At 44.3% G+C, this 27,956-nt stretch overlaps 1 protein-coding gene across 3 annotated transcripts in view; it reads right to left on the bottom strand.

Moving 5' to 3' along the window:
* FOXP1 (forkhead box P1) overlaps positions 1-27,956 on the bottom strand; it is a 376,461-nt gene that overhangs the window by 85,417 nt on the left and 263,088 nt on the right. For 2 of the 3 annotated variants that reach the window (XM_041425693.1, XM_041425694.1), the window contains one exon: positions 25,299-25,424. In XM_041425693.1, coding sequence (XP_041281627.1) covers positions 25,299-25,424 — 126 coding nt within the window. Of the gene's footprint in view, positions 1-197; positions 237-25,298; positions 25,425-27,956 lie in introns of those variants that run through there. The other variant, XM_041425695.1, reaches the window with a different exon arrangement.

Below are 27,956 nucleotides of genomic sequence, written 5' to 3'. Positions count from 1 at the left end.
AGGCGACACGCTCCGCTCATCACTTCTAAAAACCCACGCCGAGTTGCGGGGCGCACACGCTGTCCCTCCCTACCTCCCTCCCTCCTCCTCCTCCTCCCGCGGAGGAACCGGGACCGCGCGGCTCCTCCAGGCCGCCGCGGCTCTTTCCGCCACTTTGCGCGGGCCTCCCGCCCCCGATCCCCCCGCGGGGCACCCACCTGGGCGGCGGCGGGCGGCGTGCGGCGCGCCGGGCCATGGAGCGGGCTGGCGGCCCGCCCCCCGCCCGGGCACCGCCGGCTGGACACCCCCCCGGACCCCGGCGCGGCCGCGGGGCGGGGGAAAGCGCCGGCACAGCGCGCTCGAGGCGCTCCGGGGGAGCCGCCTGCCCGCCACGCAACTTTCTGGTCTCCCGCGGAAAGTGGCTGTCGCTCTCCTGCTGTCTGCCCGACAGCTCTGCCACACAACCCCGGGATTTCGGTATCGGAAAATAGAACTGAGAATAATAAAGGAACAAACACAAGGTGCTTCTGACGGGAGTTTGCACCAAAAAGGGGCAGAGCGCCCGGCCTGCGGAGGGGAGCATCTCCCCTTCTTCCCTCGGCCGCGCCTGGGGGACCAGCGGTAGCCGTGTCCCCGTGCCAGCCCTGCCCGGGGACATCCACGGCAGCCGAGCCCTCGAGCACCGGGCACCCAAAGCCGCTGTGTTTGGGTCTGGGGCACCTCTCAAACGTGGGGTACGCCTCACTCAGAATAAGCTTCACAAACTCAGGCGGGCGAGCTCCAAGAAATGCTTGTCCAGACTTCACCCAAACTCGACCCCCTGTTCGTGCGCTCTCTCTAACCCAGGGATTGTCACAGACCTGGTGCCCTGTTTTCCCCTCCCCAAAAAGCTCCCATCCATAGCATATGCTGAGTTAGATCCCACAGAGATCGAGTCCAGCTACTTCATCTCAGGCAGCAATATTTGGTAAAACCTCTCCCCCCTATTTCAATTACAGTTTTTTTACCTTTTCACATAGTTTCTGAAGACAAAATTGATGCAGAGAGTAACTCCTCAGTTACTTCATGTGCGAGCACAAGAGCTGACAGAAGCTGCCCTACACCGTTCCCAGCAGAACCTCCCGTTATTTGCAGGAGTCGGGGCTGTCAGACAATAGCCCCATTAGTGATGCTGCTGAAGAACCTCACAAGAAGCAAAGACAAAGGACCCAATTTACTGACAAGTTGTGATCTGATGTTAAATGGGATGCGATACGGATTGCTTTCCACCCTAAAGTGTTTTCGTGTCAGATAACAAATTTATTAATGGGATTTTTTTCAGGTCACAAAAATGTGACCCCACCCTCTTATGAATATTTAATAAGGGACTAAGGGCATCTTTTGCAAGACCCTAAATCTGCCAGAAACAGCCTATATGAATCAGAAAGTGCCTGCCTCTTAAAGGGGCACGGACACCCTGAGCGGGTCAGCACAGACAGGGCATGGGAACAGCCAGGATTTATCCATGTTGTATCTGTGCAGAGTTAAGCACACACATACACACACAGCCCCCGACACACTGGGAGCTCAGCAATAACATAAACCATAAAGCACGCAACACTCTAGTAATAATTATCACCTGTGCTTAAGAGAAATCCTTCCTGTCCTGGACTTCAAAGTAATCTCGAGGAACTTGGATTGCTTTGGGAAATACACGACAGAATACACAGACTTAAACTTTTCAACAGTTCTCTTGTGGACCACCTCCTCCTTCCTGCTGTATTTCTCAGAGAGTTGCTGTGGCAGCGTTCCCAGCAGCCCCGACAGCGAAGGAGCAGCGTTAGGAAGGCTCTGAGTGTTAACACACCCTGACCAACTCTGTAGCCAAAATGAGCAGGGGGCTGCATGCCCAGGCAGTCTCTGCATATCATCAGGGAATGCTCTACAGATCCTAGCTGGAAAATCTTTTGATCCATCTTGTTTTCCTCAGTAGGAACTTCTCACCCAGACAAGCTTCAATCCTATTCTCACATCATCAGTTCTTATTTTCCAGTATCACCATATCCAGGCTCACAGCTCAATCCAAGGCCAGTGCCCTCCTGCCCTGGTCACCAATTCATCACACGCCTGTGAGCCAAGCTGTGCATTACTCTATTTATAAAAAAAGGGGATTCTATGAAGCCTACCACTTTGCTCAAGGCATTTCTCTTCTTTCCAGGGGCAAAGAAAAAGTGTAATGTGTCGATGCAAGCCCAAAACTGTGAGAGCTACATGTGAAGCAAAAGCACAGTACTGGCTCTGGCACTGACAATTCTCCCCAGCCTTGGGCAAGTCACCTAGGAATTTCGCTGGCTTTAATTCTTTTTTAATGTCTCTGATGTTGAGGATGCCTCTTTCTCTGAGAGCTCAGTCTGCAGTGTTTCTGGCCTGGCTTTGCACTGGCCTGCACCATTTCAAGGCAGTCAATGGCCTCGACATCTCTGCCTCCTCATCTGCAAAACGGGGATAATACAACTTGTTTCAGGATCTTCTGTAGACCAATATTTGCAAAACACTGAAAATTGAAAGGTGCTGCCTAAGCACTGAGTGCTGGCCACAGAACCTGCAAGCCGTATTTTTAAAGCGTTTTATACCCTTTCATATAAAAGCTTCATACCTGCAAGCTCAGCCAACATCTGCTCCGGGCTAAAAACTTCAGCCTTAGTAACAGAGATGGTAGCACTTGTTAAGCAAGGTCACCATGAAATATAATGCATTTCTAAGCCAGCAAAATATTTTAAAAGATCAAGAAGAACCATAAACTCCCACTTTAATTCCATTCAATTACAAAGAGTCATCAGAGACAGAGACCATCAGACAGGGATATTCAAAACAGAACACATAAAGTAATACATTAAAAATAACTGGGAGAGAGCATGGCAGGCTAGATGGCTGTTTGGCACTGTGTGCCCATGGGATCTGATCCATATTAGGTGGTGGCACCTTTCACCTAGCTGAAAGAATATTATCACTGGATACTACGCTCTAAGGTCCAAGTGAGACGAATAGATCATGAGTTATGACAAGTATAGTGGAATAAATGATTTTGCTATGCCATTATTTTACATGTACACTTTATTCACTTTTGCAGGTACCTATCCATGCAGAGACCTTATACTTGCCTACAGAAAAGCCTCAGCTGCCTGCAGGGCAGGGAAGAAAACAAGACATCCACAAAATACAATCTTCTCTAACCAGAGTCAACCTGCCCCAAATGAGTCAATTTTATGTCCAGTCCTAATACGAGGCAATTTCTACCTAAAACAGCAATACATGTGCACTTAGTCCTCGAGATATTCTCCTGGGCAGGCATGGCCAAACAGGTCCCACTTTGCACTCTTGGCAGCTGGTAGTGAGCCAAATCCTGTGCCCTGCTTCCCAAACAGAAATTTGGGAGTAATTCAGCTGAACTTAGGTGCCAGTGCTTCTGTGGCACAGAGGAGCCCAGCCGCCCAGCGGGGCCACGCCAAGCCTGGCCCAGGCAAGTGCCAAACCAGGCTGCTCAGCACTCGGACTGGAGCCATGGGCTGCTTAAAAACCAAACTGCTGTTTGCAGTTCTGAGGGAAAAAGGCCATCTCGGATACTATTCCCACTCCTGGATCCCCAGGCCCATTTTTGTGGGGTTAAATCATATTTTCCTGTTTTGAGAATGCTTCATTTTCCCTTGTTGCTGTTTGAAAGACCTACAAAAACAAATGGGGAAAACAACTGACTAAACAGGAAACAGTGAAACTTACAACCCACAAAGTGCTGAGAAAAACGACAAAGTAAACAGTTTTTTGGGTCATTTTTAATAATCTCAGCTAATGCCCTCATGGTAAAATATCTTCAGGCAGAAATGTGATTTTTAGGCTGATGGTGTCTAACAAAACAGAACGCCAAAGCAATTAACATTTTGCTAATTCTCGTGTCTCTGTTACTCTTCTGTTTTTTGATGTGAAACTGTCATTTTTCTTACTGGCCCTGCAAATTCTGCATGAACAAGGCTCTTTAAATCCCCTCAGTGTTGTACAATGGTTTAAATTTCACTTCATGGCATGCTTTAAATTACCATTCACATCTTCATTTAATGCATCATTTTATAATGCCAGTGTTACTAGTTAATTTATATATACACAGCAGGATGTGTCAACATTCAGGTGAGTTATGAATATGATTGTACAGGAGTTATGGAAGACATTTCAGCAAAATTATGGTTCCCTCTAAACATAAAAATATTAATAATGAATCAAACATCACAGGTAAACAACAAATTTTATATAATTGCTCCCCCCATGCTTCTAGACAAATAAATAAATAAGTATGGCATCATTTTTGCTGTGCATTCATATTTGATTGATCTTAATAAATTGCCATCTCCTTTCCTAATAAACTGTAATCTCTTGTTTCCGCCACAAAGTAAAATTTATTAGCACACTCTTCTACCAGCAGGTCTGCATCACTCACAACACAGTGTGCAAATTGTTCCACGTATGCTTGGGCATTATTCATAATTTATTTTTCTGCCCCAAAGTACACAATATATTGAGAGGTAATCACCACTAACTGTTCTCAGTTACTTTCTTTAATTATGTGAGATGACATTTATGTCATGTACAGTAGAGGAAATGCTGCAGTTTCCACTAAAACTCGATTTTAATTTTTTTTTTGCTATGGGTTGAAACACAATCTTCACACAGAGAAAACCTTCTTAGGACAGGAAAGACTGGAGGTGGTATCTGGTAGGAGATGGGAACACCTCCACTTGAAAAGAACAAGCCCTGTCTACCAAAATAACCCACTGGGCATGACAACAGCGATGGCTCCAAGAGGAAAAGTAGGTGTTTTGTCGTGATGTTAAAGTTGCCATGGTAAGAAAAAAAAACCACAGAATGAAACATCAACAAAACAAATGTCAATCAAAGACATTTTTGCCTGTTAAGTATTAACCAGTGAACTCCTGGCCACCCCAGATCATCTCCTGCCCGGTGTGGCAGGGCAGGCAGGCGGGTGGAGGGCTGGAGCCACCCCAGGCTCCCCAGCTGGGTGTTTTGGGCTGGATCACCCCAGTTTGGAGCTGGTGTGGAATGCACTGCTGGAAGCACTGCCCTCTCCTGGTAATCTGCCTCTCTCATCAGGAGACTTAATGCTTCACCTCACTCACAAAGGAGCCTCTTTAAAAACCTAGGTCTGCTTCCACAACAACCCAACCTACACGCACGAATGTATCACCAGAGACATAAATTAAAATAAAACCGGTTAACTGTGGGTCCCTTTAGGTAAGAACACCTATCAGACCATTATGCTCACAGTCCAAGAGTGCTGAGTTCTGTATGCTGGTACTCCTGTGAGAACACTTTCTATCACCACTGGGCATCATCCTTTTTCACTCACTCTGTAGGGAACACGTATCAGAGTATTTTCAATATATTTCAATAAAACACCTTCTTAGCACTAATGGGCCACTGTTCCTATTTCAGTGGTCCCCAAGGTTTCATGATACAGTTTATTTAGCTGGCTCATAGTTCCAAGATTTCTTCCAATGTTCAAAAGCTATTTTTAATTTTTTTAAAGAAAGCAGCCAAGGGAAAAGCTTTTTCTCTTCTTGAAAAAGCAGAACAGTTAAGTTGATACATGCAACAAAACAACCAAAATTATTTCTTAAAGAGGTGTTCAGTCAGCCCTCGAGGTTAGATAGGAATGCACAGAAAAGCTGTGACACAGAGATGGGGTTTGGAAGCAGCACTAGGATCTCTGCTCCTGCTAGAAAAAGCACTGTGACTCCAGGAATCAAATGCACATGGAAAAAGAGCTTTTTAGGAAGCAGGGCTTGGTGAGGACATGTCCTCATGACCACCACCCTGTGATGCCACAGCGTGCTTCTCCTCCTCCTCGCTGCCTCTGGGTCAGGAGCAACCCCTCACTAAGCCCGGCAGGATGGGGAATGGGAGGGGAGGAGGAGGTGCTGTTGTTTTGGGAAAACAAGACTGCAGGGCAGGAGAAGCCCCAGCCTCAGCACAGCCATCCCCTGGCCTTTGGCCACGTCAGTCATTTGGATGGTGCACATCTGGTTTCACATGGGCGAGACACAGGCGGCCGTGCTGGCTAAGCAAACAGCCCAGCCACAGGACTTTGCTCCCCGATCCCTTGGGGTCATCCCACCGGCTCAGAGTCCTTTGTGCATCACTGAGCAGGGCTCACTGCGTGCTCTGGGCTTTTCCTTTGTACTACACTCCAGCCCTTCACAGCGCAGTGCCACGATCTATCCCTTCATTCTGAATAAACTGGCCCAAACACAATTCAAGGACAGGGTCCTCCCTCCTGCTTCCCATCTCCAGGCAAACACAGCTCCTGTCTGTGAGCAAGGGTTACGACCCATCAATATTTCCTATCCAAATCCAGCTGCTGCTTATTCCAATCCTTTCCCCTCCCCTACCCTGAGCCACAAGAAAAGAGAAGATGCTGAGAGGCAGCAGGTCTTGGAGCTGCTGGTGTGGCAGCCAGGACCTGCTCCTTTGCTGCACCCATCACAGCAAAAGATGAACAAGTAAATAAAATAATTTTTCTGTAGTCCCTTAAAGACGAAAAAATTGGCTTCCTGTAGCAAGAGAAATCCCTCAAATGAATCTAAAGACTTTGGGTTGGAAAAGCACAAATTCGCTGCAAATTGTGTAACAGGAGAGGAATAGTACAAAAATTGATCTCTGGAAGGAGACAAAAATTCTCTGCCCTCAAACACAGCCACTTCTGGGGTGGAGGGTGGCAGCAACTTCACCACACAGAGCCCTGAAGGAATTCAGGACACCTGAGGCACCAAATCCTTCACTCGACTGAAATTGCAGGGTGATTAAGCAGAGAGAATGTAACTATCCAAACTGTAATTTGGCCAGCACAATGGATTTAACACCCCTATTCTTGGGAGGAAAAAAAAATAGTACTGTATTTGAAGTTCAAAATCTAATTAACTATTTGAGAAAAAGAGTTCTGTTTTTAAAAGAAAATTCCTAACAATATAAAGAGAATTAGTGCCAAAGTTTTTGAAGAACTGCATAAAATGGTATGAAAAACGCATGATATTGTAATAATAGGAATGACTGGATTTGCTCAAATGTTCCTTATACCTTATAATACAAGAATAAAATACAGTGTAAATCCTTCTATCTACGTAAGTTCCCTGTACAGAAAAATTTCTCCTTTAATAGGTTTACACCTTTAACATGTATTAGTTTGGAAAAGTCCTAGGGTATAATTACACATCTTGGCTTGGCATATTAATAGCTGTTCCCTTCATTTACTGATTTCTTTTACTGGTCAATTTGCTGTTTTACTACATTGCTCTTACAGCTTGGCTTCCTCCCTGTGCTGGGAAGGGCAGAGGGGCCACGGGCTGTGTGTGCTGCCTTGGGGAGGTGGCTTTTGATACCTTGAACCTGGCCATCTGCACGCAGGATGCTCGTCTGGGATGTGGCATTTGCATCCAGGTTTGCCAGCAAGCTGCAGGTCACAGGCAGAAGCAAGCAGAGCTGCCCTCACTTCCAGGAAAATCTGTGCAGAAATACACTCTACAGGCCCAGGAGAGAACAAGCCAAGCAGGGCTTCTCCAGGGCTTGGTGCCACCCTGCTGGTCTCCCTCCAGTGCCCCCAGAGCACCTGCTGCTGCCCAGGCTCCTGACCCTGCATCCCTCCCCATGGCATTTCCTCCTCCCAAATCCCCCCTGCCACCTTGCATCCCTCAACTCCTTCCTTGCTCCAGGCTTTCGCTGTTGTCCCAGGTTTTGCTCTCTGCTCCCCTGGAGCTCCATCCCTACTGCTCCTCCTCACCTTCTTTCTCCCTGTGGATTGACAGACCTGGAGAGATGCTCACCTGGGACAAGATGCTCGCCTTGCTCCATCACACACCTGGGAAAGGACCATTTTCCCTGGGATGGACAAGGGACACACCTAATGATCTGTGCTACCAGTCTCCACAGGTTGTCTTTGTATCTCTCAGCTCCAGACTCACAGCAAAATTCACATTTGCTAAGCCTCTGTCCAGTTTCTACAGGTTTTTTTCAACAATTTAAGGGTTTTCTTGTGTTATAGTGGAGCCATTCAGTTAATGGCTTCTCAGCACTGCCATTATAAACCAGAACTTTTCAGGTGTTTATTACTCAGCTTTAAAAATTGGCTCTATGCTGAAATTTGGCAAACGAAGTGTCAGCCTAGGAGAAAATTTTATTTTTTGCCAATTTTATACTCTAAAAAAAAAAAATGACCCCACTTTGGCCTCCATAAAAACACAGCTTTTGCTGCCTCAATGACACTGGTGAAGTAACAAGTCAATATTGTAATAGCGCCAGGAGAACTGAGTGATTTAATGCCTAAAATTGCTTTGAAGGTGAAGAGTGCTATTGAGCTGCTAATTATTAACTATTATTACTGATCCTGCCGCACAACAAAGATGCAAACAGAAAACAGAGGGAATATGAGACATCACTGAGAAAACAAGGCAGAATGGGAATGAAGGTCCAGTGCTGAACACAGAGGAGCTGGAAAACAAGAGTCAGGAGTCCTGGCAGGGTGGGATCCTCCAGCCAACGCAAGAAGAATGAACTGATATGGAAATATTATTTTTCGTTTTCCAGGACAGTATTTCAAACACAAATAAAATACAAATGACACAGTGTAGCTTGCTCCATGCCAAAGCTAGCAATGGTGTGGGATCAAAATCAGCTCTAAACCAAGCTGAACTGAGGTCAGTAGGAACCTCATATTGCTCAGCTGAAGCCAAGAGAAACTTTGCCATTTAATCCAACGTGTAGAAGACAGAGCCCTGAAGGTGCTGAGGACAGGTGACCTTACCTCAGCTGCCCAGCAGTCAGTTATCCACACAAAAATGGGCTGGGAATTTCAAAGATCCCAAAAGACTTACATCCTCTGCATTTTCAGGATTCTTTCAAATCCTGTATGCACAGGAATAGCAGCATTCGAATCACACACCCCAAAATCCGACCTAGGCTGATCCGACTTGGCTGTGTGGAGGGAAATATAAGTGATCTCCACTCTGAACTTCTCCAGCCATTCACTCCACTGTGTCACCTTCTGAGGGGACTGTGGTTCCGTAGCAGAAAGTTGACAGAGTGAGTATTTGTGCTTTGAGGACCAGGAGTTGAGTGAGGCCAGGGCACGCTGCCATTTGGAATGTGCTGTACCAAAGCAGCCATGAAAAGTCATCGGGGCTGCTTTCAAACACAGTAAAAAAAGAAAAAAACCCAACCAATTTATCTTTCTGGAAACTTTCTGCTTGTCTAAGTGGCAGCTATTTAAATACAATTAACAAGCAAATGATTTTAAAATTACAATACATTTAGTAAGGCAGCATCACAAACAATTTGCATCTCATTAAAGTGTTTGAAGCTGCAGAACCAACCTCCCAAAAGGGCTGCACATCAAGTGGGAAACACAGTCACAGTTAACAGCTTCTGCACCGTCCTGTGACACTGGACACACGCTGGGAGGACAGCAGAGGGGGGGCTCAGTGTCCAGCTGAGCCCCTGGCTGGGCCACCCCCGTGGGGAGTTCTGGCCACGGCTCTCAGCACAAGGACGGATGCCACAAGCTACAGCCTTGCTGGAAGTGGGTGTAAAACAAGGAAGGAAGGAAGGAAGAGGGTGTGTGTTTGTGCGTGTGTGCATGTGGGATGGGCACTTTTTAATATACATTCATGAACAAAGAGTTTAAAGAGATTTCAAGCTACTTACTCAGCCATATATATATATATAATTAAAAGTTTATAGATTACCCCGCCACAACCTTCTGAGATTACTGCTGGGTTTGGACACACATTAATTCCCAGAAGCCTCCTGCAGAACAATCCCATACCGACATGTGCAGCAGGAAAAGCCTCAAAGAAGTAACAGTTTAAAATGCTTCCAATTCACTTTCAACTGTGATTTACTGTGGTGTCTCCATTTACCCCGGAGTATTCAGGAGCACTTCCCAGATCACAGACCGCCTCGCCTCGTGCCTTTGGCTTCCTTTAGAAAGCCAGGCTGATGTGCCAAGACCTGCTGGATCCATCCTAGGATACAGGTTCTGATAAGCACAGCTCCAAATGGGTACCTGTGAGGGCCAGGGCTGCTGGTTTTGCTGTCAGTGCAGCTCCTGCCATAAAAGACCCTTCTGTCGTAGCCCACAGAGGGGAATGACCTGGCAGGAGGCTGGTGGGAAGGAATTGCTGATGGGTGGGAAGGAATATACACAAGATCCCCACTGGTGATGCATTAACTAATTCCCAGAGGAATGCAGCTAAACATCCTTAATTTCACTTATCAGGAGACTTGAAGGTGAGGATGTCCACAAGAGATGATGCCCCTGAATAAGTCACTTCCCACAATCAGCCTCAAAGCTGACACTGCCAACACTGACCTACACTCCAACCAAACCTTTAATCCAAAAACTTGCTCCAAAGTACTGCACGAACTGAAAAGGCACAAACAATACCTTCCTAGAGTTCATCACAAATTCTGAAACAACCTTTCACTTGCTGTGCCTCCAACTCCATGGGCTGTGGAGCTGCACGTGACAGTTGTTTAACGCTGCACAGCACAGTTACACACAGCGCTGGCAGGGGACAGCGAGAGAAGAGCTTACAATTGAATCTGCAGAGGAAATTCGGGTAAGTTGAATTATCCATCTGGAAGCTGGCCAAGGGCTGGGACTACTCCCAGAAGAAGTGATGGGTTTTGCTCGGCCTTTGAAAGGCAGCACCTCTGAGCTGCCCGCGGCTCTCGCTCGCCGCTCCTGCAAGAGCAGGGTGAGCACATCCTCTGTGCTCCTCCTGGCAGGGAGGCTTTCCTGGGATCCAGGGATCTTGTCCTGCAGCTGAGAGACCTGTTTGTGGTGACAAGGGGCTGAGGGCATTGACACCCTGCAGTGTCTCTGCAAGGGGTGTAGCAGCTTGAGCCTGGGATGCCCAATAAAAAGTGAGATGGAAAAAGGAACTAGTAACAAAAACTACAGGTAAAAGCAAACCTGTCATCATCAGGTGCATTCACTGCTCTGTGCACTGCACACCAGAGAAGTTCCAGAGCCCTTTGGGTGGTTCTCAGGTCTCTCCATCCCTGGTGTCGTCACAACCAGTGTGTGTCACCCCAAAACTTCCTGCTCAGAGATGCCACCAACTATTGACACAGGCCTTGTGCGCTTCTTTTTCAGACCCGTGGTTTTGTAGTTCGTCAAAACAGGATACTATTTAAATGTACAATGTTATGATTTAAACAAAGGTGAAATAGTTACTGCTGTTTTAGCAACCAGACATCAGGCTCTGCTCAAGCACACACATTTTTTTGTTTTTAAAAGACCTCAGTCCTCTTTGCCAGCATGCTCTCCCTGCAAACCTGGATGCGAAGACAAGCGTCTAAGCAAAACAACACTCACTTTCTATGAATTACTGAACATGTGTAATTCATTTATCTGTAATATTGTGCTAAACTCAGCTCCAATTAAACAAACGAAAACACCTGCTTAGCACACATAGATCTTTCCATACCTCAGGGGAAGACACATCAGTGTGCTCTGTAGTACAATCTGGCTCAGAAGCCTACACTAACAATGCAAATATGGGATTTTTCTTTTTTTTCTTAAATGCACATAGGCATGGAGATAAAAAAAAATACAGACAGATTTTGGGGATGGAGTATTTGTGTTTGGTATTTTGATCTATAGCACGTGCAGTTCTGTAATATTTAAGTGCTCACTGGGGGCTTCTCATGGGTAGCTGCACCTGAGGGCATGCATCACTCCAGGTAAAAGAGTGGGATAATGAAAACTTTAAAACACACTTAACTGGCCCCAGATATTATGATACTGTAAAACTACCAAAGAGACCTCGTGTTGACAAATTTATTGAGCTGGGGAGAAGAAGTTTCCTTTCCTTGCTTTGCTTTTGGACCACAGGCATCCAAGCAGCTCCATGGGACTTCCCTCTTGTCCCCCCACGTTAACGGGTCAGAAACACAGTGACACACAGTGAAAATCACAGTGACACACTGAACAGGGTCACCCCAACATGGGGGCTGAGACCACCCCAGATGTCCCAGCATCAGAAATGAGTCGTGGCCTCATCTGACACACGTTTTGGACCAACAGAGGGGTGTCCCTTGGGGGTGCCTTGGAAAGAGGGGTGCCACAGCTGGTTTGGGAAGCCGGGTGCTTGGCTGGGTGCAGCAGCTGCCATCAGCAGAGCCTGCAGCCTGCCAGATCCCCTACACTTAACTCATTTCCTATTCTTCACTCACTGCCTGCAGACAATAGGCTGTCAATCAGATCCCCACCAGAACATTTACAATTATTTTCCCTCTCCCGCACCTCAGCATGGCCCCGTGTGAGCGGCTCCATCCCAAACTGTTCACACACGAGCCATTTGCAACTCTTCAGTCGCCAGAACTGCCCTGACTCCAGAGGCGGGTTAGGAAATTGAATTTCCTCGTGTTTTCAAATAAAAGTACTGCGGTGGTAAAGCACAGAAGCAAAAGAGCAGGCTTCCTACAGGTGAGAGGCAAAATCAACAAGGAGTGGAAAACCTGCCCCGGTAATTATTACAGCACTCTGGGCAAGGATGAAGGCTGTTTACTGCCTTTTTTTATTTTTAAAACAAAATCAAAGTTACAAACTGAAAGGGTTTTTTAAAATTATTTTTGCTTTGTTTTTCTTCTCCTTTTTTTTATTTAGGACAGGGTGGTCCCCTCTGCTCACTCCTGCAGAATTAGTAACAAACCACCACCACAATTTTGCAGCTGGCCTTGTGACCATTGCTGAGTTCTCCCAGAAGAAATTGGTTTGTTTTTCCTCTGGGTAGACACAGCTGAGTGAAGGACTCAAAATGAGCACACTTTCCAAGCAAAAAATAACAGTGATGCAAGTAATAACCATACCTTCCCTTGTAGTTGCTGACAACGTGATTTAAAAATATCTGAACTATGTTCTGCATGATGTTAATGCTCCTATTCCAGAGAGAAATCCCCAATACCTTCGGGGCACTTTCCAAACACTGAAGCCTGAGAAACTGTCCAGGATGGGCCCATTCCTAACAGCACTGAAATCATTGCCATTGCTAAATTAGGAGAAAATCCCTACAGTCATCATTCACTGCACTGTGACTTCACTGATTTTCTGCTCCACTGTCTGCTCAAGGGTCAGCATGGTTAACAGCAAGGAGATATTTCCTCTCCTATTAATTGATCTGGACACATCTTTGATGGCTGCCAAACAGAAAGGTAACTAGTGACATTATGGCTTTTTTTTTTTCCCATTTTTACTTTTTAACTCTTGCACAGGAAATTTCTACAACCTTTTCTGATGAAAAATAACCTGTGTGATATTTCCCCTCTCCTTTAAAATGTTTATCCTGCTCCGAATCTGCAAAGTGTGATATCATCAAGGAAGGTCAAGCTTCACAGGAGCTAATGGCTCTGCTGTGTGCTTCCACCACTTTGAAAAGATGAACAATAGTCCCTCAAGTGCTGCTGCCAGTGGCACAGCAGCAATTCACCATGGAGGGTGAGAAATCTGAAATTAAAATAAACTGCTTAAAACATGCAGATAGAGAGGGGGGATGCAGGAGAGAGAATAAAACGGGACAATCTCTGAACCCAATCAACAAAGCGCTCATTGTTCCAGTTTAAGGCAAGTAACACAGCAATAAATATTGAGCCAAGGAAGTTAACCTGTATCCACAGCCTTTGAATAAACACCAAAGCTGAAAGTAAAATCCATGCCAGGCCTATGGCTCTTGCCAACTCGTGCTTTACTCCTTCTTGCTTGGCTTTGTTTTTTACTTTTGGGGATTTTCTTTGCCTTCTCTCCTGTTATTCATACGTTCCTGTAGGAACTCCTTATCACAAAGGAAAAGGACAAACAGAAGGAACTGCCAGAATACAAATAAATTCAGCTGTGTTCTGCACATCTACCTGGCTGCAGGTAACTGGGAAGAAAGGGCTGGGAAATTCAGGGGTTCACAGCCCTGTGAAGCCAGGGAAGTGCCCAGCTCCTTCCCACACCCTTCTCCCCACGGTGACCTGATGCAATCCTGCAGACCTCTCTAACCATCAAATCCAGCTGAGCGTTTACCCTGCAGGGTAGCACAGGCAGCATGAGGCATCTCTGCAAGACACAGGCACGTTCATCTCTCTTACAGAAGTTTGAGCATTCAGCTCTTGATCTGAGTACAAATAAACGTCCTGGTTAGTTCTCATTTTTCCTCAAGTGGTTTATCCACTCCTGTGCCAATACCTCAGCCAGTAATACAGGTTTTCACAGCAAGTATTAATTCTGGCTTCACTTTTAAATCACATTTTCTTCATTTGAGCATATTATATTCCACAGAACCAGGCGTGAGCATCATGCAAAAGGCATTCTGGTCCATGGTTGTGAATACAGCTGTGTAGGCAGAGGAATATTTGTTTTCCAAGTAATTTGTGCACATTCACAAAATTACAGCTGTCTGCAGTTCTCCCGAAATATCTGTCCTGATGTTTACAAGCCATAAAATATAATCTGCCTTTTCTACAGTTCCAACCAGTAAAATTGGTAATTTATATATTTAGATGTACATTATTATTTTTCTTACAGATTGGCTACTCCCCATTACATACTATGTGGATGCCTATGGTTTTTCCCCCAATGAAAGATGGGAAATGTTTCACAAGAATTTCTGGTTTTTGCCTTTTTCACAACAAGACCCCACTTCCTTTCAGTTCTATTCCTACCTGTCTCAATACACAAAACAGCGGTCCCTAGGACAGCAAAGTTCTTGGAATAAAATTTTCCAAGCAAATGTGGAAATGTGCACTGCACCTGCTCAGCTGACACTGCTCAAAGTCCAGGAGGTGGACCACAAGTAACTCTTTCGCCCAGAGTTTTGATCAGCAACAAAATGCACAAAACCAAAAAATAATCATCAGAGAATCACAGAATGGTTTGGGTTGCAAGGGACCTTACTGCCCATCCAGTTACAAGCTCCCTGCCACGGGCAGAGACTCCTTCCACTAGACCAGGTTGCTCCAAACCCCATCCAGCCTGGCCTTCAACATTTCCAGGGACTCCTGCTACTAAAGGGACTTTGATGCAAAACTGATTTGAAAGAAAAATCAGAGGTAGGAAGCTATATCCATTTCAGTGGGATCCCTCAGCTCCAACATGCTCCCTGGATGGCTGTCACTTAAACCCAGGACAAGTCTGACCCGAGATGTTCACCTCAGTGCTGAACCCACCCAAGAGGTCCACATGGATGCAACTGATGTGTCATAAAAGGCCTAGCATTGAGATAAACCACAGGTTAATAACTTAAATCTGCAACTGCTTAAAAAATGTCAGACAACGACAGAACTGGCAAGGAAGCCCAGCTTTGATAATTTGTACTGCTTTTAACACCCTCAATCCGTGTGCTCTGCTGCATTACGTACTCCATGCATGCTGGCACACGGCATGAGCTACACAGCTGCAACGTGGATCTCATGGTACCACACGATGGAAAAAACTTTCTGAGGGGCCAGTGGTACCAAACTACAGCACCAGTGACCTCGGTGGCATCAGTGACCTCGTCAGCTCCAGTACAAATATCCCTGTCTCCTGGCTCCCCCCTCCAGCACCCATCGCTACCTGAGCTCCTCCTGTCATCGTCCTACTCTGCTCCAAAGCCATTTCAAAACTTTTTCAGCTAGACATGCTAAACCCAGGATGTAGATTTTCCAATTAGTCTCTGTTTAAACATCTGTTGGTAGACTGCATTTAACATTAGTTATTTGAGAAAAGCGCAATTTGATTAGGCTGTCTGAAACGGAGCCAAAGTCTGCAAAATAATAGCTCAATTAAATTTTGTTTTGCTTTCATTTGTCTTATACTTTCCTGAGTGTGATACAGTTGCATATAATCAAGTAAACTAATTCCTTTCAAAATGAGATATTTCAGTGCTTTTTCCATCTCCTCTTAAAGTTTATTTAATAATCTATTCCATCTTCTCCATGCTTCATCGAACTTCAGCCTGACACAAAGTACATTTCTTTCTTGTGCCTTCAGTCTACTTTAATTTTCCAGGCTTTCAGTGACTTGAGATTATGCACCATTAATGTTACACCTTAAATAGGTTAGTAATTTATAAAAGGAAGATTACACACATCAGGCAAATAAAAACATTTCAGCAACACAACAGTCTTTTCTTTGCACACACCACAAAATATTTTGCCAACCTGATGACACAGCTGTAAAACTGTCAAGCTCCAAAGCCACATCCAAGCAGCATTTCCAATTGTCTCCCTGGGTTTAGTTTCTACTTATTCTGTTATGTTGCACTTGTTGCCCTGAAACTTCAATATTAGCTCTAGAGATTTAAACACATGAGGCAAACAGCTGCTCTCCTCCACTCCAGCAAGCCAGATCAAAATGCCTTCTCTTTTTCTGTCCTGCCTTTTTTTTTTCCCCCTTTCTTTTTAAACAAATTGCTGTAAACCAAGTATTTCTGGCAAAGTTGATGGTTTCAGGGCAAAATTCTGCTCTGTGCGCATCACTGCAGACTCCTCCAGTGCTAACTCCTCTCAGTCCGTGTGTGAGGAACACCAGCACTTCCCCATTCTGACTAAAGAAACTTTACCTTGAGGATTAAGAAATATAAATAAAAAAGTCACAGAAACTTAGCTGCTATGTAGATGAGTCTACGATTTAAATTAAAACATTAAACATTTAAACATTAACTTTTCACGCTTCTGTTAAAAAAAACCAGCAGCGTGTACTCTTTGAGAGAATTATTTTATCTGAGATTTTTGATACACAGTACTTTTCCTTCAGTGTTTTTTAAACATATTTGTTGCAAAGTGTGAACACAAAGGGACAAGCTGAAATAGGTATCTGGCAGGCTCTCCCCAGCGCGTGCTGCTGAAAGCCACAAGTACTACTGCAGTTGTGACAAACCTGTTATTTTGCTGCAGGAAGGCGAGCGACTCCTCCAGCATTCCCTGTCCTGCCACTGGCAGCTTTTTGGAATATTCCTGCAACAAAATAACCTTAAAAACCAAGAGGCATCTCAAGTCTGTGGAAGTTCAAAATGGGATATGTCCTATTTAAAATGTAGAGGGCTACTAAATATGACAACCATTTGATGTATGAAAATTATTCACAACCAAAAACAGACAGTCTGGAAATAGCTGGGATGACTTCATTTAGACAGAATTACCCAAATCTGTTTCTAATATACACAGTACACATAATAAATTTTTACAATATGACAAGGAAAACAAACTTAATAAAAGTTCCTGATCTTTTGTTACACAAGCAAGCTATAGCCATGCTATGTTTATAATATTTTGCCCATGATATCACAGCTCAGTAACAAAAGCTAAGCACCACACAAAACAATTTCTAGGTATGACTTCACCTCACCGTGCCAGCACTGCACCCATCAGCCTGGCAGAACTACCTTCCCCAACCCACAGCCCGTGCTTGCTGGGTTGATTTTGACTAAGAGTTTCCTTTTCTCCTTCTCCCAGGCTCCCTCTGCCTTGGGAAGCTGTGGATCTCTGTGACGGGAGTTTGTTTTTTTCCAACTACACCAGGACTCATCTGAACGGTAAGAGATTTTTAGCCTGTTTCCTTCACTCCTGGTTATTTGACAAGTGCTTGAAAACCCTGTTATAAACAATCTCTGTAGGAAAACAGATGATGTCTTACGATCACAGAAGGTAATTTTTTCAAGAACCCAACTTTTTGAGCATTTCCCAGATGCACCGCGTCAATCTTCCCGCGTTTGACTATCTCAGCTGGTTTTCCAGCCCGGGCATCGCGCCAGGCGGGCCGGACTGCCCCTCATTGTCACTTCTGTTCGATGGCACTTGCACCCACTGCTGTTATTCCAGGCTTCAGGAAATTTTCTAACCACTGGACAGGCTCCAGCACTGCGCACTAATAAGTTGCAGATTGCAGCACTCTAAGTGTGTGTGTGTGTGTGTGTGTGTGCATGCGTGTGTCAGATCGGGGCCACACTTTGTAGGAGGGGGGAAAAAAACAGTAGTTCAAAAATGCTGCCTACTCAAATTGACAGAAAAGTGACCCCTGCACTTCATCAGAAATTCCTGCAGACTGACAAAATAAAGGAGTTTGCTTTTATCACACACAGTAAGACTCATATGGAAAAATGGAAACACTACATCACTCGACCTTAGGTTGCCCCCTTTTCAACCGCAGATGAATATTATGTATAAAAATTGTAAATCAATTTGAGATGTATTAAAGGAGATTCTCTTTTTCTGTATTAAAGGTAATACCTTTTAATCTCAAGATTTATTTTGTAATGTCAAGTAAATGAGAAAGACTTAATTTCCGTAACTGAATTTTGTTACTCTTAAGTCTCTTCAGCATCTCTGCATGGTGTTCACAGAATTTCCTACCCTTTGCTTTGCATCAGGAAATAATGAGCAAGCGGCACTTACCCAACACTGAGTCACAAATATTTGCCTACATTAACAGAGCATTAAAAGCCATTTTAAACAACTTAAGGAAATTGTGCTAGCCTTTGAACTGTGATTCACTATTAGGAGAAATTAGGAAACTTTTCCTCTTCTAAAGGCAAAAATCAGCTGCTGTAACCTCCTTGTAATATCATTAGGTCCTAGAGCAGATTTTCCTCTTACAGATCCTCACACACAATAGATTTCTTTGCTTAATGAAACTACTTCTGAAATTTTCCTACACTCAGTGTTGGGTACTTTGAAATTTCAATCCTTTCACATCCTTGAACTCTCATCAACATTTTTTTCCAGACTGTGTCAATAAAATTGATTACTTGCAGTTCTGAACTCTGTTCTGCACATGGAAATAAAACAATTTGTTTTAAAGTATTTTCTGAAGAAAGCAGAACTTGGCAATCACATCCCCAAGATCAAAAATAAATAAAGAAGAAAGAGGGACAATCCAACCAAGCGAGCCTTGCCCACGGAAAGCGAAACAAAAAGAAACCTCTCCAGCAAACAAAAGAGAAGCGAGGTCCTGATCTCATGATTTTATCACAGCAGCAACGCAGGCTCAGTCCCTGACATCCTCACATCATCCGGCTCGCTGCTGTCCTCCTGACTGATATATCTCCCTGTCGGACGTGAACGATCTTTTCGGATCATTAATGTGTTCATTAATTTGTTATCAATCGCGGCTCGCTGTACCCGGAGCGCTGGGCGCCGCGGCAGCGCCGTGCGATCACACACGGACGGAGCCCTGGCTCCCCGGCTCTTGAGATGCCTCATACCTACAGCCGATCTGTTGCTTTTACAAGTTTAATCTCGGTATTAAGGAGCTGATTGTGGAACCATGTCGCTATAACATCTTCAACCCAGCTGTACATCATATAAACCGCTATAGGAGGGGGCAGTCTCCCATCATTCCTGGCAGCAGCACATACCTTTAACTCCCTAATCTGTAATACTACAAAATACCGCTCTCATTTCTTCCCAAGCACAAGTGGACTACCAGCAAGGGTCCAACAGTGTTATTCCTAATTACCTTTTTTTCACTCTTGATCCTGTGGCGCTCATAATTAGTTACCTGGGGCTGCAATCCAATTTGAAGTGATGACAAGAAAGTGATCCATGAAAAAGTAATAAGTTAAATCCAATTTCAGCCTTCCTCTAATTAAATGCACATGGAACTAATGACTCAAACCCTACCATTTCAGTGATAATGGTAATTAGCGAGGTGGGAGTCACTCTCTTTTTTCAACACTGTAGGTGTAAACCACAAGGTAAAATGGCAGGAGCACTCTTAATTACATGTGTCATTTTGTCAGCAATTTACACATTTCTGACCAGTCAGGAAGGTTTCATTTGTTTTCCCCTTCCCCGAGGTGGGTAAGGCACGTTCAGGCTCTGGCACTGCCCGCCCCACATCCCCACTCCCTACCTGGGCAGAAATCACAGTTTTTACAAAGCTGTTCTGTAAATGCTTGATGTCAAAGCAGAAAACCTTCCAGAAAATGATACTTGGGGTGCTCTAACAAGATACAGGGCTGAAAATGAGGGATCCTGGCTTCTACTTTGCCCCTCAGGACTGACTTCTTTCCAAAATTCAGATGCCAAACTCCCAAATATCCCAGCAGAGCTGCACACCTCAACACCACTGAGGGCCTGCAGCTCTCCAACCTTGGGTGAGTCACTTAATATCTCTCTGTCAGGGTTTACATGGCTATAAAATGGGAATAATCATGTTTGCTGACAGTACCTCACACTGCCAGCTCTCCAAATATACTGGCATTTTCCTAGAAGCTTCATTTTTTTGAATCATGATATTACAGGATAATCACAGGCTTCTTTTAAGAACAAACACATTTGTCACCTTTTCTGCCTAGAAAAACTGAATAGTACATGCTTTAAAAAAATATTAGAAGGCAGCAAAAAAGGCCCATAGGTGTCATGAAAAAAAACCCTTAGTATCAAAATTTTCAAGCTGATCATGTCATTTTGAGGATCTGACTCAGATTTTGTTCTGTTTGTGGGGTGGATGATGTCTGCATTTCACAGACGCATTCCAAGAACTGACTAACATTTATAATTGGGCTTAGGGGTGAAAAAATAAATAAGAACTAAGGGGTTCTTTGGTAGAAACCAGCAAAACTCAACTTTGCTTAATTTCCAAAATCAGAAGCAGATAATGAAAGATTCAAGGGAAATTTTCATAGGCAAACTTCAAAATCCTGCAGAAGCAAAATTTTGACCTAAGCAGAGTTGGTGCCAAAATTTCCACTGGCTTGACTCAGGCCAGATTCTGATCAATTTCTGTATTGAAGAGTGAAATAGAGAGATACTCATACAGATAGAACAAAAAATTACTTCTTTTGCCAAATCATCTGCTGAGACAATTTCTCTACCAGTTGTTAAATTTACCACTATGTAAAAAAGGTTCCCTGGGTGTAAAACCTGAGACAACATAACTGAGACTTGTGTGCTCCAAGTGAAACGGAGCATACCCTGCCCTTCACCTCCCAGTGTTTATTACATTGTCAAACTAACGATTTCTAATTTCATAAAAACAATAATGATTGCCCCAACATCAAGCTACACTGATTTTTTTTCCTCTTGCCTTCTTCTATTTCTCAAGATACTGGAAAGATGTATTAAGATAATACAGCATGCAAATTAAATTCTACAAAAGCCCAGCCAAAAGGCTGCTTTAAAAAGCAGCGGTATGCAAAGGCGAGGACAGCTCTGTCCTCTCAGCCTCCCCCAGTCTCACCCTGAGCATTTAAACCAAACCCAAATTCTTTTCTTGGCTGTGACTTAAAGGGAAGATTTATTTTTTTGTTTTGCCAAGCAAAAACAGAAGTTTCCATCCCAGTAATTTCATTATTTCTTTTCTCCAAACACAGGCAGGTTAATGATCAGACAAGAAATCTCACTGAATCACATAAAAAAAAGTCAAGTGATGGGTTTGAATTGCGAGATACTGATTTGGACATCCTAAATTTGTTTTCAGTCCAGTATCCAACTTCCAGCTCAATGCAACACACAACATTTACGTCTTTAAAAAAAATTGTATTTTTAGTATTGCCAAAACACACATGCACTTTTACTTTCTTGGGAGAAAAATGTGTCTCTTGATTTGTTTCCAATCTGTGTGCTCTTGCCAGCAACTAAAATGCTTGAAGAACCAAAATGAATAATCGGTAAGAGCATCGGCAATTAAAGCTGCAAATTTTAATCAATACATCTATTAATATAGATATATTTATCTTGGCCAGGAAAAATGTGCACATTTTCAAAATCCTAAGCATACCTGGTCTGTTAAATTATTTGTTTCACAGATTCAAGGAAATCCAATGTCTGTGGCAAATATATTATCAAACAGCCTTTAGTCTTTTTTTCACTTCCAGTAATTTTTGTGGGACTGCTATTTTTTATGTTCTTTCCCCAACTGCTGATTATTAAATCCATTTCTTAACTTTCAATTTTCTTTTGTTTGTGTCATCAGGCTGCGAAACCGGAGGTCACTGCCAAATCTAAACCACGGCAGTGTGCGATAGGCTCAAAATGTGAGTCATCGTGTATTTGGAGATTTGGGGTTTTTCAGCTATCAGCAGAGCACATCTCCAGTCCTGCGTCCAAGTTCTTACACACTGAGTATCTCACGATCTGTTAAAAGCAGATCTTCAGGTAGAGTTGCCAAGATCAAGAGAACCCAAACAGGATTGCAGGAGCCCTGCATCATTTAAACACTACTGAAGACACCATGTCCCAGTGTGTCCGCAGGATACTGGGATATATTTAAGTACCTTGGCTATTTAATCAGGGAATAAATAAGGAATAGAGGAAATTATCCATGAGGCGACAACAGATTAGCTACACAGTATACACCAGATTAACCTGCGTCTGTTTGTGCTGGTGCGGTTTAGAGGTTGCATTTCCAGCCCCAGTAGTGGCCTCTCCTCCTGGGGCAGGCAGGCCATGGAGCATTTCAGTGGGAGAAGCAGCAGCCCAGGCAGACAGCATCCCTCCCTGTTCCATGCAAAGCTCCCCAGCACTCGTGCTGGGCACTGCTCACCAGTGCCCTCGCCAAGCACAGCATGGATGAGCGACGCCTATGGTGTTCTTGTTATACATAAAGCCTGTTTGTCACAAAAAAACCAAGGTGACTGCTAACTGCTGTGGCTGTTGAATGAGACATCTATCTTTGTAAGTGAAGCCCAAAGATAACTTGCTCATTATTTAAACAAACTTATGAAAAACAGGCACGTTTCCCCCACCCTTGGTATTTATTCTATGTACTGTCAGCAATAGGTATCACCTCATCAGCATGGCCCCATCTGACTTGAGGGGGTGTGGGTGCTTGTGTGGGTGCAATTTTACTGAAAAATTCTAGCCCCAGAAGCACCATCTCCTTTCAGCAACAGATTTTCATTACAGGGATGCACTTGGGGGTGTTACATCCAAGAGGACTCCCAGTATGTTTCAGACCGCAAAAGCACCAGGAGTGAGAAGGGGAAAAAAAAAAAAAAAAGACTGGGCAGTCATTTGAATCAGTGAGTGACAGGCTGGGCCAGCTCTCTGTATACATTAATAAATTAGAATTTTAATTGTGTCTCTGACTGCAGGAGCTGCTCCAGTACTTTAATACGTACCAACAATTGGCTATGTTATGGAATCCACGATGTGGCCTTCACTGTTGACCTCTGCAACACAATTCCCAGTCTGACTACGGAAACTGTTTGGTTTGATCCTTTCAACTTATTTGAATCCTGACAAATAAGCTCACAGCTGAAAGGTCAACACAGTCATATTTCATCCTCTGGAGCTATTCTTAAGACATCTGCACAACAAAGCACTTCTTTTAGTACCTGACACTGGACCTAGCCAGCACAATCTCTCATTAAAAATGTCCCCAGTGGAAGAGTCTATTAAAAGGCATATGGATCAGCTATGGATTTACCAAATAAAATATTTTTGAAAGCATTAATGTAACGCTTTGGATTATGGCTCTTGACGCTGCCAATAAAACGTATATTTGCCCAATGACAAAATGCTTCATACTTTCCAAAAGAATAATAGCCCGGCTGTAAAGCACGAGGTGTTGTCCAGCAGCCGGAGCACAGGGGTGGGAGCCAGGAACTCATGAATCTTAATCCTACCTCTAAACCCAATTCCCTCTGTGATCCTAAGTGAGTTGCTTAACCCGCATCCCTCAGTTTCCCAGTCCAGAACTGGGATAATGCTACTTACTTATCAGACTTTCCTTCTGGGGATGTTTTGGAGATTTGTATTTGCAAAATGCTTTGAAGATGAAATCACTACACCAAAGCCCGATGTAGTCCACACTGGGCCAAGGGCTGCAGTTAACAGCTATTCCTCACTCAGGCAAAACTCCCCTTCAAGTCTCCATCAGCTTTATTTGGGTAAGAATCACAGAATCAGGCCCTCTCACTTTACTGTCAAGGCCTCTAGCGATGTTGGCTTCACCTTCCATATTCTACTACATATTTAAAGAGCCTAGCATCCGTATTTTTGCAGGAAAATAATCTGAAGCACATATAAAAGGCAAGAGAAGCAGCAATGCTGTCAGGGAGCTCATGGTGATAGTATATCAAACTAAAAAAAAAAAAAAAAGTAGAAAGAGCAAAACAGACATGAGTTTGACAACGTGCTATGACAACAAGAGGAAAAAAAAAATCCGGAAAGAATTTGGGGCTACAGAGGCTGAAGCATCAGATATAGAAGAGCAAGATAAGATAAATGTCCCAGCTAAAGGGCTTTGTGCAACTGCAGCTGAATTGCTGCATTCAGGACCTTATTATCAAAAATCCACTGACATGCTACAATTGCAGAGAGTGGTAATAAAAGCAATAACCAGCTGCAAACCAGCAAAGTGGTCAAGGGTCTGGAAGTGCTAGTTTATGAAATACATAAAGAACTAGATACATATAATTTGCCAAAACTGGCAAGTACATGTTAGTATCTCAGATGTTTGAAGAGTGTGAACACGAGGCAAGGCAAGGGACTGACTCAGTATTTATACAAGCAGTATTACTTGGAGCAAGAGGATGGAATTGAAGTGGAAAGTTCCTGAGCATGTGCTTTGTTATGGAAAATTATCTGAAGGAAAATAATAGCAGTCCCACCATCACTTGGGATTTCTAGCACTAGAATAGCAATAAAAAAAAAGAGAAAAAAAAGAAAAAAAAAAAAGGAACTGTGATACATGACCTAATAGGTCTTTCTTGTCTTTAACTCCCTGTGATTTATCCCACAAGACTAGCAGAATGTACTCTAAAGCCCCATATGTGTGCATACGTCTTCTGTTTGGGAATGCTGTATTGGTTTTAGCTCTCTGAATTCATAACAGCACAAAGCCCTCTAATATTTAGATTTTATTTCTGAAGATGTCCATAAATCAGCAGACAATAAAAGGGGGAAAAACACACCGATGATATGATATCCTAGTATTTCCCAATATCCTTGACACAGCAAATCAACGGTTTGAGTGAACACAGACTACAAATGGAACAGCAATCAAACAGAAATGTTAATGCAAATCTCCTATGCACACTGACACAGTAACAAAAGCTATTCCATTTTGTCATGATCCAACCCTACCAGACGCTAATAAAAGTACACGCTCACGATTTGTAAATACACTGTAGGTGGGACTTTCAAGAGCACCCAGCATCAATCCTGCTGCCACTTACATCAGCCACAGCCACTCTGTGGACACAGGGAGGAAGCTCCTGAAGGTTCCATCCCAGTGTCTGCACGGAAGATGCATTTATTCAGCTTTTACAAACCCCAGACCCTCACAAAGGCTCACAGGCTCCCCTTACCTGAAGGGCTGGCTGTTTGTCATTCCTCTTCGGAGACTTTAATCCACTAACTTGTTGCTGCTGCTGCTGCTGCTGTTGCTGCTGCTGCTGCTGTTGCAGAAGAAGCTGTCGTGCCACCTGGAGAGCCTGTAGGGAGAAAGAGGTTGGAGAATTGAGTTCAGAGTCAAGAGAGCATGGGGAGCTACACAAGCACCATAGGGCAAGGCAATCCCAGGTCATGGGGTACCACTCCACTCCTGATGCACCTCCACTGAGGAAAGCAGTGGCTTCCACAAAAATAACACCTAGCATGCAATGGGGTGATATCCCACCACTGATTTCCCATTTTGACTAAGGAGAAAAACATCAGCAGCTGATGTTTGCCTCCTGGGTGGGAGCCTCAAGTAACTGCAGGAATCCTGGTGGTGAGCTCCATGGAGTGGTTGTTGTCCCCCTGAAGCAGCTCACAGCCCTCCTCACTGATGGGCAGGCTCCTTTGCTTTCAGATGCCTCCTCTCCAGCAGATCAGGCTGGGTTTACAGAAGAGGGCAGTCATATATCACTGTCTGATCCCCTGAGCACCAGAGAACATCAGGGAAGCTTCTGGAAGGCCATAGTGGGAGAAAGAGGAGAGGCGGCAGCAGGCAGAGCCATGCTGAAGGCTGAGAAAGCCACAAGGAGCTGGAGAGAATGCAAAGACAAGCAGGGACAGCATTTCACCTCACCAAAATCCAGGACCTAGACTTTGATAATCCTTGTAGGTCCCTTCCAGCTCAGAATATTCTACGATCCTACGGAAATCAGTGTCAGCTCATGATGGACCAGCTGTGGGGACTCATTTTGAGGGGGCACAGCAGTAAAGGGACAGTGTGACAGTGGAGGGGCAAGGGATATGACCCTGAGCATGAGCAAGCAGGATGTGGGGGAATTATTGCAAAATGTCATCCCAAGCAGAGGAGAAGAGTCCCTCAACACTGGAGCCTGCTGCTCTGCAAGGCTCAATTTCTCCATCAGGTGGGGAAAAGAAAGCAAGAGGAGATAAAACAGGAAAAGATGAGGAGCAAGTCCCTGTCCTGGCTTCCTTCTGGTTCCCCAGCCAGGGGACAGCAAGGATGATCCCTGCTAGACAGACTGTGGCACAGCTGAGGCTCTGCTGGCGAGACCCCAGCCTGCTGCTCCTGGAGGATTCACCAGCACCGGACCCAGGCCTCCTTGGTCTCCTTGGAGACGTTCAGTACATGTGTAGGTGGAAAAGTGGGAAGGCTGAAGACTTCATTAATGTAAAACAAGAAAAATAGTCCCTTTGCAAGATGCCTACATGGAAGGAGGGGAAAAGCCTTCCCCACTCCTACTGTGTATGTTCTCTGAGTGACTTAATTAATACCTATTTAATTAAGAAGTCAGATATGCTTCAGGTTTCACTTGCTCCTTCAAGTTGCAGTGTTTAATCTCAGCACAGAACTGCTGCGAAAGGTTTGATATCAAGGTCTGCAAACTCGAACCCAACTCCCCACCCCAGTAAAACCTTGTTATTTTAATTGCCTAGACCCGTCTTTTTGCTTTTGGACAGACATCGGTCAGCTCAGCGGACTGAAGAACCACCACTGCTGACCAGGGCAAGTGAGCAGGAGAGACCTTATAATGCTTTGGCAATAAGCCCTCCTTTCCAATTTAGTAACAAGTCTCCACTGAATCAGAAAAACTCTCTAAGGGTGGATGCGATTTCCAGCAGACCTTGGCACAGTGCAGGTAAAATTAGATTTTACATTTCAAGCTGGTGAGAGCTTAGGGCACCCATAACATCTCTGAATTGGTCCATGTCCCTGCAATGGGTGCAGGGAGCTTCTGGGCATGGATCTGGGCTCACACAGACACAGCCACCACCCCTCGATGGTGCACCATCAAGAACCAGGAAACCCTACAGCCTACCAAAGAATTCAATGCAACAAAAGAAAGGTTTGTGCAGAAAGCACTAAGAACGGTTAAAAAATACCTTATTTTTATTGAATTAACTTATTTAGCTGTTAAAGCATCTTGAAGGGAGGGCAGAGGCAGCAGAAATAAAATCTACAAGACTTAAGGGGATAGGCAACAAAAACTCACTTATTTAACAGGAGTGTTGTATGGCTTATTTAATTAATGAATACTTGTAAAGCACTCTGAGTTGCTCAGACAAGAAGCTCTATACAGTACAAGCGCAACATATTATTATATATTATTAAGACTGGCTCTGCAGAAGAATAATTCCAGGTAAATGTGCAATCAAATGATCATTTTAGTTCCCAGTAATTAGATTCAATAGGCCAAAAAAAACACAGAAGCCTTTCTTTAATCATACACTAAACAATCAGAACATCCCTAACCTTTCAAGCTACAGCCTTTTTGAATAAAACATCATCAACTTATAGATATTATTCCAAAAAGAACCAGTCACCATATGTGTTGTCTCTTTGAAATACAGTTGCTATAGCAGACCCTGCATGCATTTCATGTGATATGATCATATTCTATCCGTTCTGGCAGCTGAGAGGTTGCACAATTAAACTGGCTGCCAGAAATTTTTGAAGATTCCCAGAACAAGTAGCCATGCAAGAAATGCCTGCTCTCTACTCGAGCTGGCCGCAAAGATCCATGCAGCTTGGTGGGGTGGCCACTGCCACCATAAACCCTTACCATGAC

The sequence above is a fragment of the Onychostruthus taczanowskii genome, unplaced genomic scaffold, assembly GCF_017590055.1.
Source record: "Onychostruthus taczanowskii isolate IOZ18803 unplaced genomic scaffold, ASM1759005v1 scaffold9, whole genome shotgun sequence".
Taxonomy (NCBI): Eukaryota; Metazoa; Chordata; class Aves; order Passeriformes; family Passeridae; genus Onychostruthus; species Onychostruthus taczanowskii.
This window is presented reverse-complemented; position numbering and strand designations above follow the sequence as displayed.